General features: G+C 37.2%; 1 protein-coding gene across 1 annotated transcript; it reads left to right on the forward strand.

The window, feature by feature from the left end:
* The first annotated feature begins 651 nt into the window (after window positions 1-651).
* Window positions 652-8,520, forward strand: SULT6B1 (sulfotransferase family 6B member 1). Its single transcript, XM_032216718.1, has 7 exons — window positions 652-847; window positions 2,233-2,345; window positions 2,755-2,844; window positions 3,556-3,682; window positions 5,118-5,212; window positions 6,518-6,674; window positions 8,390-8,520. The coding sequence occupies exons 1-7, from the start codon at window positions 652-654 to the stop codon at window positions 8,518-8,520; spliced, it is 909 nt and encodes a 302-aa protein (XP_032072609.1).
* Window positions 8,521-13,753: the final 5,233 nt, after the last annotated feature.

The raw sequence follows: 13,753 nt of genomic DNA on the forward strand, positions 1-13,753 counted from the left end.
CAGCACTTGTAAAACATAATACGATAATACCTCACTATATAGAGTTACGTGGTGAAAACTGAAGATCTTATTGCACTTTGCCCAACGCTGTAAAAATTAGGATGGCTTTGTACCTATAATTTGGGAGCGTCTGGTATGACTACTATCTTACTTTGCAAAGTTCCTGATTATGGTATAAGAAATTAAACTGTAACATCCTTGGCTGCCAAGGATGAATCTATTTCTGATTATATTGTATTTGTAACTGTGATTAGCCACTCAGAGTAACTACAATAAAACTGGTGGCCATATGCAGTATATTGAAATAAATTTAATGTTGATAGGAGTTGCTTATTAAGCTATTTAGATCTCCCCCCTCTCTCTGTGTGTGTTTAATCTATTCTTTGTTGACTCAGCCAAGTCAAAGTTTCTTGGTTTAAATGGGGATTACCTGCAAAAATATAAACAATATTTAAACAGGAGGACTTGACAGTTTTTATCTCTTGGAGAATAGAAAGGGAGGAGCAAAAGGGTAACCCAAGCTGCCTGCCTTCTTACATAAGGCAGAAAACAAAAGGATAAGTATGCTGTTTTGTCCACCTCTCAAAAAACCTTTAAAAGCTTTTGGTGCCTTAACAACAGGGTAGTTAGCTTAGAACAGAGAAAGCAACCATGACACAGAAAAAAATTGCAGAAGAAATAGAGAAAGCACTGGAAAAATCCAAAGGCCTTAACCTCCACGAACTTCTCTTTTCCTACCAGGGGACTCTCTACCCGAATACAGTGTGCAGTGCAGAGACGTTCCAAGCCCTGGAGAATTTTGAAAGCAGAAAAGATGATGCTGTGTTGGTTTCCTATCCCAAATGTGGTGAATAGAACTCTTATGTTATTTTGTTGCCAAATGAGATCATAAGCAACTATTAAAAAAACCTTTTTCAATATTGTGTATCTGAAGGTGTAACGTAATATTTATCATTACCCTTGAGATGGTTTATACAGAAATAGCACCACTAATTCTCCTTTTTCTAATAAAGCTTTTTGTACTGGACTTAGCATTACAATTATTATGGTAATTGGTGTTAAATGCTTCATTATGTAAGTAAACTATATAAGATATACACCAAGGAAAGAAAAGAATAGTAAATAAAATGTTTAGTGAATGATTGGAATATGTCAATTAGCATTTCATTAGCTTATTTGAAGAGGTTTTTAAATCTTCAAAATATTTTTATAATAATGAAAAATCACTTTGTGCCATTAACTGATGATTTCAATGCAAATATATACTTTATGTCAGGTTCCGAAGGGAGTTGACACTTTAGTTATTTAAAATGCTTTATATGATTTTAAGATACATTTCTTTATGGTTCAAGCATCATCCCAAGTAATTTCTTTAAAAAAGAATTGGCTTAATGTACTGTGTGAATGTGATTTATTTAACAAAATATGGGGACATCTATGTCTAAACTTCATTAATGGCTGATTCAAAGATTTTGGCTAAATCATGTCTTTATAATTAGGCTTAAAACTTATTTGCATTCATTGTCTTGCTCCTTCACTTGTGGTCCTCCAACTATTATTATTTGAAGTTTTTTTTTTAAGCCTAACTTTATTATTTTGATAAATAAACAATTCAATGCAGTGAACATATCCCATACACCTTCCTCCTTCTATTTTACCCACAATCACATCCCTTGACATGAATTGGACTGAGAGAAAATGACTGGCCCAAAGTCTTCCAGCTGGCTTTCATGCCTAAGGTGGGACTAGAATTCAGTCTTCTGGTTTCTGTCCTGGTGCCTTAACTGTGGCTAGATCAAACTGGCTACATCTACTTCCTCATCTGTAATCTGCTATGCTGTCTATGATGGCGAACAAACACCCCAAATTGGCCTTGAAAAAAATAGAAATCCAAACTTGAAATAAAAATCCCTTTCTGATTTTAGGGCATAAACAGGAATATTTATTTAATTACATGTGAGGGAATATATCAAAGCATGGAAGAAAGCATTTACAAGCTGAAGCAGCTATATAGCTTATAATTTAGCAATCTGGCGAAGATACAGCTTTAAAATATCGTATGGTACAACTAATATTACTTGTACACTAATTGAAACCAATGGATAGTTTCCATCTCACCATATCTAGCTGCAAATTATTTTGCATTAGGTAATGAAGCCTTACTGTGTTCAACAAGAATAACACCTTCCTTAGATTTTTATTATGATTTTTCCTGTTTTTTTCTTCCCCCAGGAGCAAATTGGTTGATTCTCATTGTGAATGATCTGATTGCCACAACGTTGAAAGTTAAGCAGGAGAACACAGAATTGCCATTTATCGAGTGTGGAGATCCAGAAAAGTTTCAGGTTAACTAGTAACAAAACTTGGCTTTCCAAAATGGGATATTTCATCTGCACCTCTGTGGTAGTTGTTGTTGCAATGAAATAAGGCAATAGAGAAAGTTCTCTTGTCTGGAATGTGCCTCTAGTCTTCCAGCAATGTTCTCTAGTCATCAGATGCCCAGGAATGTGATTTTATTGCTTGTCTGGAATGTAAAAATAGAGTGATATGAAACGTTTGCCATATCTCAATATTGTTCTGTTTGGTGTCATACATGTGCAGATGGGATTTATAGAATCAAAGTTATTCTAACTGCCTTTTTATATATGTAGGTGATGAATTGATTTTTATATGTCAGTAGAGCTAATCTGTACATGTATGAGTGGCCCATTTGATATGGTTTCCCCCCATCTTTCCTTGTTTTTGTTTGTAAAGAGGATGAAACAATTTCCTTCTCCAAGGATTGTGGCCACGCATCTCCATTACAACTACCTGCCCAAATCTATTTTCAAAAATAAAGCCAAGGTAGGCATTGTGTTTCACATTTAGTTCTGCAGTTTCTTAGATAAGCAATTCATAGGAGTGGGCCTACTGTAATATTTATGGGAATGATATAATATGTGAAATTAGGCAGTAGCCTACTGTAGCCTGCAGGTTACTAACAGTCAGCTAGCATGACAAAGTATTGAGAAAGCTGTAGTCCAGAACATTTGGAAGGAAAGTATCTGATATAGCCTAGCAAATATTTTACAATACTAGGTATTGCAACAGTTTAGCTACTAGAGTCTATAGACTATAGATACATATTAGGAACATAGGATATGAAGCGTCTAGTAACCCTACTCAAAGTAAATTAACTAGGAAAGAAGCTCCCTTGACCACAAGAAATCAGTGCATAGTGGCAGCTGTGTGAAAGATGGCATTGTATTTTGCCCTAATCTAGAGGACAACAAAATGGCAGCAAAGAAAGAACTGAAAACTAATTCTCTGCTGCCATTTGATGGTTGATTGGATTTGGGCAGTATAGACCTTTATAAAGATACAAGAGGATTTGGAGTATGGGTAACTGCTTTCTGAAAGATCCCATTAAACAATTAATGGGTGTAATTTCAACCTTTAGTTTCCTTTTAAGTGTAGTTTAGGTAGTGCTAATCATCAGTATCAATAGGGACTTTTATCAGTAATACAATAGTAATACAGGAAATTTAAAATGTCTGCTCTTTTTTCTTACCTTAGATATTGGTGGTGTTTCGAAATCCTAAAGATACAGCAGCATCGTTTTTCCATTTTCATAATAATGCACCAACCATTCCCAGTTATAATTCATGGGAGGAATTTTTCCCAGAATTCATGAATGGAAAAGGTAGTCTTAATTTCTCAGATTGGCTCAAATATAATAATTTGGGGAAGAGAATGCTAGGCTAATTTGATCAATCTGAGCACTAGGGGAAAAAATGAGATGTACCACTATGATTTCTAATAGGAGTGCTGTCAAACTTGCTTGTCTTCTTCTTCTTCTTGTGCCATATCCGTCACCGGATGTTAGTGATCATGTTGGCAATCCTATTTTTGACAACAGCCGCATGAAAAAGTGCTGCTGAGTTTTGTCCAAACCATTCCCTTAGGTTTTGAAGCTATGATGATGTTCTTCTGCCTGGACCTTGTTTGCCTTCAGTCTTTCCCTGGAAGATTAAGTGAAGGATGCCATATTTTTCTGGGTGTCGCATGACATGTCCAAAATATTCTAACGTTCGCTTTTTAATGGCTTTGATGGTTTCCCTTGGCTTTCCCAGGTGGTTTATCACCTCCTCATTTGTGATTTTGTTAATCCAGTTTATACATAACAGCCGTCTGTAAATCCACATTTCAAAGTGGTTTCTTCAAGTGGTTTTCAGTCAGAGACCAACACTCTACTCCGTAGAGCAGGATAGAAAAGATGTAACATCTGACAAGCTTGATTTTCAGTCTTAGGCTTATGTCGTGACTGCAGAAGACCTTTTTCATTTTGAAGAAGGCTGTTCGAGTTTTCTAAATTCATGTCTTCACTGATCATGTCCCAGCTTTCATGTAAATTAAAACTGAGGTATGTGATCCTTTCAACTTTTTCTAGTGGTATTCCTTCCTTGCTTTTGTAGGAAGTAATATACCCTCTGGAAGAATGTTTGGCTTTAAGAGAAATGAAAATGATATGATCAGAGCTTCATTTTTTGTGGTATACATGAACACATTTCTATTGCCCCTAAGCAAAAAGACCCCACAGATTTTTGAAATAGCATTAAAGCTTGCAAAGTTTACTTGCTGGACGTGACTTTGGGATAGACAACATAGTTAGACAGGATTTTGAGAACTAATTGTTGTCTCTAGCCAAAGCTGAACTGAGAACTCTCACAAGTGCTTTCCACAAGAGCTGCCCCTATTTATATGGAAGTTCCCAGCAAGACTTTTGTAGTCTTTGTATCTTGAGAGCTTATGTAAGTAGAAACAGAAACTTGTTTCCAACCAGCAGAACAAACATCATTAGCACATTGCTTGCCAGCAGAAGAGATACTATTACCTTACAATTCCTATGGTCTTTAGAGGATTGCAGATCTTTTAGAGTTGATATGCAGGTTGATGCCTGGATACGAGAACAAGGAAATGAGAAGGAAATAGGATGTTTAATAAAAAAAAGTTTTGCCTCAATACTATATGTTATCCCGAGAGAATATGAATGCAATAATATATAAAAAATAACTTGCTGTGCAGACTTTTTTTTAAAACAAATAAAATCATTTTAATATACTGTCTTTATACCATAGTTGCCTGGGGATCCTATTTTGATCAAGCTATCGCTTGGAACAAACATATAGATGATGAAAACGTTCTGATTCTGATATATGAGGAATTAAAGGAGGTGGGTGTATTCATAATCATGGGAAAAGCTTCTCCATGTACATCAGATGAAAGGAGGTTGTTCCAAACTCTTATTGGTTTTATAAGACATGGTGTGATCAAAAGGCTGGAATTCAAGTCTTAGTATATTCTATGGGTCATTTCCTTGTCCTGTTACCTGAAGAGTAAGTGATTGGGAAAAAAAGAGCGAATGGAAAAAGTTACTTCTCTCACCAGTGGAATAATTTTGTGCACCCATATCCTAAACCCCTGGAGGTATCTAGGCCTTCTTTTTTGATTTGGGATCTGAAGAGCTTTTAATACGCTAATGGCATTAAAAATACATTTTAAACTCATTTCCTGGGCCATTTTGGCTTCATCTGGTTGAAAGCAATTGTATTACAACATTTGAAAAGTTATTATGGGAAACAGGAAGAACAAGCTCTATTGGAGAAAGTTGATACCCTGTTTTCTTAAAAAATGCCACTTCTTTATGATAATTTCCCCTAAAATGTAGCTTAATGATGTAAATGTCTTAAGTATTTGTGTATTTGTGTGAGAACAGATTTAGATACTACTGAACCTTTTTAAAACAAGAAAAAAAAGTTGTTGGCCTCCATATGTCCGGTTTTTACACTCTCTGCACTCTGCAGGCCTCCCAAGCACTCTGAGGACTCAGTTTTTGCGAAAAATGGACCAGTTTTGGGGCTCCCAAACCCCACAGGAGTGCCGTTTTTGCTCTCTCCAGCCCCCAGGAGCACTCTGCAGGCCTTCCAAGCCCTCTGCATGCCCCATTTGTTGCAAAAAATGCGCTCGTTTTTGGTGAAAATGGACATGCGGGGTGTGGTTTCAGGAGGCCAAAAATAGCCATATTCAGAATATAAGACTCACCAACATTTCCACCCTCTTTTAGGGGGGGAGGGAAAGTGTATCTTATACTCCAAAAATTATGGTACCTATTATGGTTTATAGTCTCTATCAGAGGTGTCAAACTCACATCGTCACATTCTTGTCATGTGACGTATTGTGACTCTCTCCCTCTTTGCTAAAATCGGGGTGCGGTGGCCAGCGCATGATACATCTGGCCTTTGGGCCATGAGTTTGACACCCCTGGTCTGTATGGTTCCGTATAGAGTTGGTATATTGTTTGCAACTTTGCTACATGCTCAAAAATCAACAGATCCAACAATAGCTTTTTAATCTGAAGCTACTCAAGTTTACCCTAAGAAATTGTGCTTTTCATAACATTAACATAAATAATGCATATCAAATAGACAGTTTATACAACTTACATAGGATATTAATCACATCGCAATATTGCTTTTAGGACCTGGTTTCGGGAGTAAAGCAAATAGCTAATTTCTTTGGTTTCCCTGCTACTACTGAGCAAATTCAGTCTATTGCAGACAGAAGTACCTTCCAAGCAGTGCGCGATAAGTCACAGGAAACACATGGTGCAGCTGGTCCCCTGCTCTTCCGGAAAGGTTGGTTAAAAAAAAGAAAGAAAAGAAAACAGGATAATAATATTTTTCTAGTATTCCCCTATATCAGGTTTCCATTAGTAAGTGATGAGCATTCCTGACATCTCTGCTTATGAATGTCCCATAATTGTACGCAGCAAACATACTTTGTAGGGTTTACAACTACAGGTGGTCCTCAACTTATGACCACAATTGAGCCCAATGTTTCTGTTGTTAAGTGAAATTTGCCCCATTTTACGACCTTTCTTGCCACAGTAAAGTGAATCACTGCAGTTGATAAATTAGTAACCTGGTTGTTAAGTGAATGGCTTCCCCATTGACTTTGCTTGTCAGAAGGTTGCAAAAGGGGATCACATGATCCCTGGTTACCTTGCAACCCCATAAATATGAACCAGCTGCCAAGCATCTGAATTTTGATCATGTGATCATGGGGATGATGGAAAGGTGGTAACTGTGAAAACCGCTCATAAGTCCGTTTTTTCAGTGCCATTGTAACTTTGAATGATCACTAAATGAACTGTTGTATGTCGAAACTATCTGCTGCAAACCTACCATATTTTTCGGAGTATAAGATGTACCTTTTTCCCTCAAAAAAGAGACTGAAAATCTGGGTGTGTCTTATACACTGAATAAAGCACTTTTTGCATCCCAAAACCCCGCCCACTTCACCAAAATGGCCTTGCAGAGCCTGTAGAGGGCTTTCAGAGAGCTCCTGGGGGGCTGGGGAAGGCAGAAATGAGCGAAAAATGGGCCATTTTTTGCTCAATTTGCCCCCCCCAGCCCCCAGGAGAACTCTATAAGCCTTCTAAAGGCTATGCGTGCCATTTTTTTTGACAAAAATTGGGCAATTTTTTGCTCATTTTGGGGCGGAGCACCCCCAGGAGCACTTTGTAAGCCCCCTAAAGGCTATTCATGCCTTTTTTGAAGAAGAAAAAAAAAACCAGGCCCGTTTTCACGAAAAATGGGCTGTTTTGGGGAGGTTTGCAGAGTGCAAAAACTTTTTTTTAAAAAATTGCCACTTCAAAACCTTGGTGCGTCTTATACACTGGTGCATCTTATACTCCAAAAAATACAGTATTCATATTTTCTGGTGCGTCCTCATCAAGTGGGTGGTTTCAGAATGTCAAAACTTACTTTTAAATTTCTGAAATTGCCACATGGGAAGAAAAGCTACTATCTGATATCGTTTGCGGTAAATAAAGGAGTGATAGTCAAGGGGCATCACATTTTGTTGATTCCCCCCCCCCCTATCTGAATTGGAAGTGCATTGGTTATCCTGTATTTTTAAAAGCGTGAATTTGAGGTTAAGATGTGCATATTTTAAAAACTATAATCATTACTATAATACTTGTATCCAAGTTCTTAGAATTACTGGCGCTGCTGAAGTTGTTTTAAACTCAGTCAAGTTTCACTTGCTGTGGCTGCCTGCAGACTACATAACAGGGTGCGGGCATATAAAGAGTTTTTGGCTTCATTTTCACAACTGGCTCTGGTGCTTGTACATGACAGAAAATGCTGGAAGCAAGACAATAGATTTAATAGATTTGGCTAAGGGGGAACCATAGAAATTTGGTGGACGGGTTCATATTTCTCTAATCCTCAGTGCATTGTATCATTTTTGTGCCCAGTTATCAAATTACAAAATAATTTGAATTGTTATTAGAACTATCAAATAAGTGATTGTTTTCGTTTAGCCTCCCATTTTCTTTTTGTTGCAGGCATTGTAGGAGATTGGAAGAATATTTTTGACAAGCCTCAAAATGAGCAAATGGAGGCTAAATTTAAGGAATGTTTAGCTGGAACGAAGCTGGGAACCAAGCTGAAGTATGATGTCTACTGCAAAACATGAACATGTATCTTGTGGAAAAAAATATTTTTATGGAAGTTTTGATTGCTTGCATAAAAAAGGATATAACCAGAATGCACATTTCACTATAGCTAATCTGTGAAACTCTTTAATATCACATTTCTAATATAGGATAAGCCTGTATTAAGCTGCATAATATATAGCCAGACTATTTCATAGAACAAGACAATAATTTCTGCCAGATATATGCAAGAGTCTATTACAATATTTCTAAGGACAAGAGGACATGATCTACCTAGACTTATTGGGAAATGTGCCTGTGCAAATAAGAGTTTTGAAGCACCAGTAATCAGGGGATATCTCATAGTCCAATTACTCCATTCTTCTGTTATTTGGAGCAAAACTGAAGTACTTGCTTCTGAAGAATTTGATATATGGAGAGGACCCACTTCAAGAGAGTGAGGTAGCTGCGTCATTTCACTGCTGCTTTAGAACTTTTAAAAAGACAGACTATCAATATTGACCTTGGGCAATTCTATGTTAATCACCCCAAGGAGATCAGTGATTTTCCATTAGTTGAGGATATCACTGATTTTCATTCAGGACATTGAACATTGAGCAAAGAGATTGGTAGTTGATACCATCTATTTATTTCTTTAAGAGACACTGGAAGGAGCTTATAATTTTAAGAATAATGAGCATATCAGAAGTAAAGTTTTACCTAGAGAGGAGGGGAAAGCATCTTGTCATGTTAACAGCCCATCATTTACCTTGTAATGCAATAATTCACAGATTAATATTGAATTCTCTTTATTAAAATAATTCAATATTAAGACCAAGATGGAAATTGAAAATGAATGTGTTTAGATTTTTACATGCTACACTATGTATGAATCATGACTTATTATTATAGTACCTGGGATCACACATAGTAGCTGTGATCATACAATCTGTTAATCCAAAACCAAACCAACCACATTATATCTTAGCATATTGTGTAGCCACACATAACTCTTAGTAAATCAAATGTTCAAACTCATGTTTTCTGATGTGGAATAATCTGTTACCTTTGGTCATATAATAAATACTTTTCATGTATAAAAATGACAATTGAGTTATAATCCTGGGGATGCAATAATGCTTGTAAGCTATTTCTCCCTATAGCAAAGTCATATTGTGGCATTAGTCTGTTTGACAGAATGTGCTAGAAACATAAATATGAAATACTCAAACTGGTGAATTAATTTGAAATGTATTCACTATATCAAGATGATTTTTTTCCAGCATTTTGAATAGAAAATCTGTGAAATTTACTGTAGCACATGGACTGATTGTAATAAACTGTTTTTATTGTAAATTTTGTACAAATAACATTTATGTTCAGTTGCTAGAATATTGCAAAGCGCTCACTTCAGCTTAACAAAATATTCCCTACCCTTGTCCTACCATATACTGGACTGACCTCTCCTTTGAAAGGGTAAGCCCCTTTAAGTCATCAGGCAAGAGGCAGCTTCTCCTACATCAGGGCTGTGAAACTTGCAGCCCACAGGCTGGATGCATTATGTGTAGACCACGCCCACGCCTGGTTTAGCAAAGAGAAAGAAGTTCTGATACATCATGTGACACTGCTGTGCTGCCGCAAGGTTGACAGCCCTGTCCTAGATTGACAAACCAGCATATGAGTTTGTGTGATGTCTTGCAACTGAAAAGCTTAAATTAATTGCAGGAAAGCAGTATAAGTGGATCGTGGAAGTCAGGTAGTATAACAGAGATGGAAAAAAAAGGACAGAGAAAAAGGTACAGCAGTCCAAGGAGAAAGTCAAGAATCAGTTTCTTGGCATGCTAGCTAGTCATTCTAGGACTTGCAGTCCAAACATATCTGAAATGTGCCAGGTTGGGGAAGGCTGGTATTTTGTAACATTCAGCAAAAAAGACATTTGTATTAACAAGATAATGAAAACAATTTTGTATGAAGATAGCCTTATGTTAGTTTATTTTATCGTTTACAACTTTGCCAAATACTTTATTGCAGGGATGTCAAACTCAAGGCCCATGGGCTGAATCTTGCCCATGGGGTGCTGAAATCTGGCCCATGGGGCTGGCCTGGAGATAGCAAAGGACTAGTCCACAGTGCCTCGGGCAGCTAACACAGGGTGTGGGGCTGGTGCAGCCCGTGCCCCATTTTCAGCCTGCATGGCCTCCTACAGCAGTCTGCAAACCACAATGGGGCATGGGGCGGGGAAACATGTGGCCTCCCCTGCCCTGTTTTGGCTGACAAAGTGCTGAAGGAGGCCATCCAGGCCAAAAACGGGACGTGGGGGGGGGGTCTGTGCACAGCCAGCTGCACCCTGTTTTAGACAGCAAAGTGCTGCAGGAGGCATCTGTCCGGCCCTAGAAGAAATGCAAATGCCATTTTAAAGCACTCAAAAAAATCCAGCTTGACACCCCTGCTTTATTGGAAACATCAGACTACAATATTTTAGAGTTTTTGCATTTTCCAGTTGAGGTGAATGATTTATCTTGCTAAGATAATTATTTATTTTAATGAGGGATTGTTTGATTATGGTTCTTGAATATCCCACAGATTTTTTAAAAAATTGATCAGAATCCAGTTCTGCTACCGGTTCTCCAGAACTGGTCAGAACTGGTCAGAACCTGCTGAATACCACCTCTGCAGCAAACTCACTAAATGAAAAGAAAAGGAGTAAATATTGTAGGATAAATCTCAGAGGTAAATCCTGTTGTGTCCAGTGTAGCATATTTCTGTTTAAGAACAAGATTGCAGTCTTAATATTTATGATAGAAATGAAAACCAGAGAAATATATAAATAGTATATAGAACGATGAAAGCGAGGCTGTTGTTTTTCCCATCTCCTTCCAAATGACAAATTGCATATCTTCTCTGAAAGAGATATGGTTATATCTATGAGTTCAGCACATCAATAATCTAATACATAGCAAGAAAAAAAAAAGATGACAAAGCTAACAGAAAGAAATGGAATCAAAGTAAGATAAGGTGACATTTTCTCATTTACAAAATAGCTATGGTTTAAATAGAAGCTTTCCCAATATTTAATGGGAAATATAATTAATGTTAGATTACAAAAGCTGGGCCATTAAAATACAAGATAGATGACATCAAATAAATTCTGAAGGGAGCCTGGAAATTAGATCAGGAGCCAAATGGATTTATAATAAAGGCTAGTAGTAGACGTGAAATCCTGTTCTATTATATTACAAAGGTAATTATCTGCAATTGTGTTTCTACTAATTATAGTGCTTTGCTGAGAGCTCTGGCGACTTGGAATGAATTTACGGTGGAAAGGACTCTATGATTTCAGTTCCACCTTAATTGTAGTGTAGCAATGGTGGTCTATTTTGCCCTTCAGAAATTAAACTACTTTGCAATTATTAAGAACTGCTAATAGTTTCAGGATCCGCATAAGGTAGAGAATAACTACACTTAAGAAATTGAACATTATAGCAGATATTCAATACTTGATTCTATCATTCATTCACTTGCATAAAATGTTTAACTTATGTGGGCAATTTTTCAAGGAAGGAACATAAGTGCTATTAATCAATGCAACTGATTTCTTACATTAGCAAAACTGGTACTTTTTAGCCATCCAGGGGGTCTCTGCAAATATGAAGTAATATTGAAGTAGGCATGTATATAGTGTTATATTTTTACCTGCTAAGCAACAGCTCTTTCTTGAAAAATGTTGACTTTCAGCATTTGAACATAGAATGTTGTAGAATTATCAATAGTAGGATACGACCAGTACACCCCGGTATGGGCTTGGTACCATTCCGGTACAGTGCTACAGAGGGCCTGCCTGCCCACTCTCCTTACCTGTATTGAGCCGATCAGGGCTTTTGCACACACACACGGAGCGTACGGCGCCTGCGCAATGCTCCGCTGAGCAGCTGGAGCGTCATGGGCGGTACGTATGTGTGCATGTGGTGGAGGCCTGGCCCCGTTGTACCATACTGGTTGCACTGGGATCCAGAACCCACCACAGAGAATTATATATATATATAAATTATACAGAACTTAGGTTGAAATTCTAAATGCAAGAGTAAGATAGTTGTTGTTGCACCAAAAATTTGATTAACATGCCTATTATCATGACCGTTACAGGTGGGGCTACCAATCCACTAATATATAATTAATCTCATTTAAAAATGCCCTTTTCTGACTGGTAGAATAAGAATTGCAAAAGTAGGTGAGCACCAGCTTTAATCCAAGTTTCATTCATAACTCACTAGGCTCCATCTTGGACTTCTAATTCTTGCTCATTGGATTTATCATTTGTAGAATTGATTCCCCAGATTAAAGTTGCCCAGGAAGTGCTCAAGCAAAGCTGTGTGAGTAGCTCAAAATTAGAGGGCCAGAAAATTGTTACTCTGAATAACCTGTGCCAGAGTTTCTTACTTTTACAGTTGAAAACAACGAAGTATGGCTACCAATCAACCTGTATCTGTTTTGAATAATGACAAAAGTAGCTTTAAGATCTGCTGATGTTGGGATGTACTTTATTCATATTTAAATGTATTCCAACCAGGCCTACTGCAAAGTAGTAGTACATAGAATTGCAGCTTTAAACTGATTTCATATGACTCCACTCCTTATATATGCATACTTTTTAAACCTTTCCCAGCATAGTCAAAAGTCACATCCCAAGCTCGCCTCACAAACAATCAAACCAAAATTGTTTGGTTTTGACTTATATATAAATTTTTTTGGGAATCATTATTTATGGCTTAGTTTTACACACACACACATGCACACACACACACAATTGTGGTTTACAGTTAAAATCAACAGCCTAATATGTTGTGCGAATCCAAGTTTTATGTGGCAATGTTCAAAACCTGCATCTTTAAGCTTGGCATCAGATGAAAAAGTCAAGTGAGTTCTCCTTAAAACCCTTATTTTTCAGACCACAACTTGATCAATGCAGTAACAAACAAACACAATTGACTTAACAGTTCAAGGAATTGTATGGGTTTGTCAGACACCCCATTCCAGTTCAATATCTCTTGTAAAATGGTGGTGACTAAATGAGCGGTATTAATTTTAGATTTATCTAACTGGTCGATCTCGCTGCCTGTCACATGCTAGAGTTCTTCAACAATGAGAGATTTAAATAAGTTGGAAAGTACTGCATATTCTATATCATAAACTAACTGTAGAGATCTAGTTCTCAAAAATTATTTGAGCTATGCCAACTTAAGTTTTTTTGAAATGCATCAGAAGAAAGATGTGTAG

Source organism: Thamnophis elegans, chromosome 4, assembly GCF_009769535.1.
Source record: "Thamnophis elegans isolate rThaEle1 chromosome 4, rThaEle1.pri, whole genome shotgun sequence".
Taxonomy (NCBI): Eukaryota; Metazoa; Chordata; class Lepidosauria; order Squamata; family Colubridae; genus Thamnophis; species Thamnophis elegans.

Excerpts from the sequence above, each read along its gene's own strand:
- SULT6B1 (XM_032216718.1), top strand. The coding sequence starts at position 652 with ATGACACAGAAAAAAATTGCAGAAGAAATAGAGAAAGCACTGGAAAAA. Across the intron at positions 3,683-5,117 it reads AGAATTCATGAATGGAAAAG|TTGCCTGGGGATCCTATTTT; the intron begins GTAGTCTTAATT and ends TTTATACCATAG. Across the intron at positions 5,213-6,517 it reads TATATGAGGAATTAAAGGAG|GACCTGGTTTCGGGAGTAAA; the intron begins GTGGGTGTATTC and ends TATTGCTTTTAG.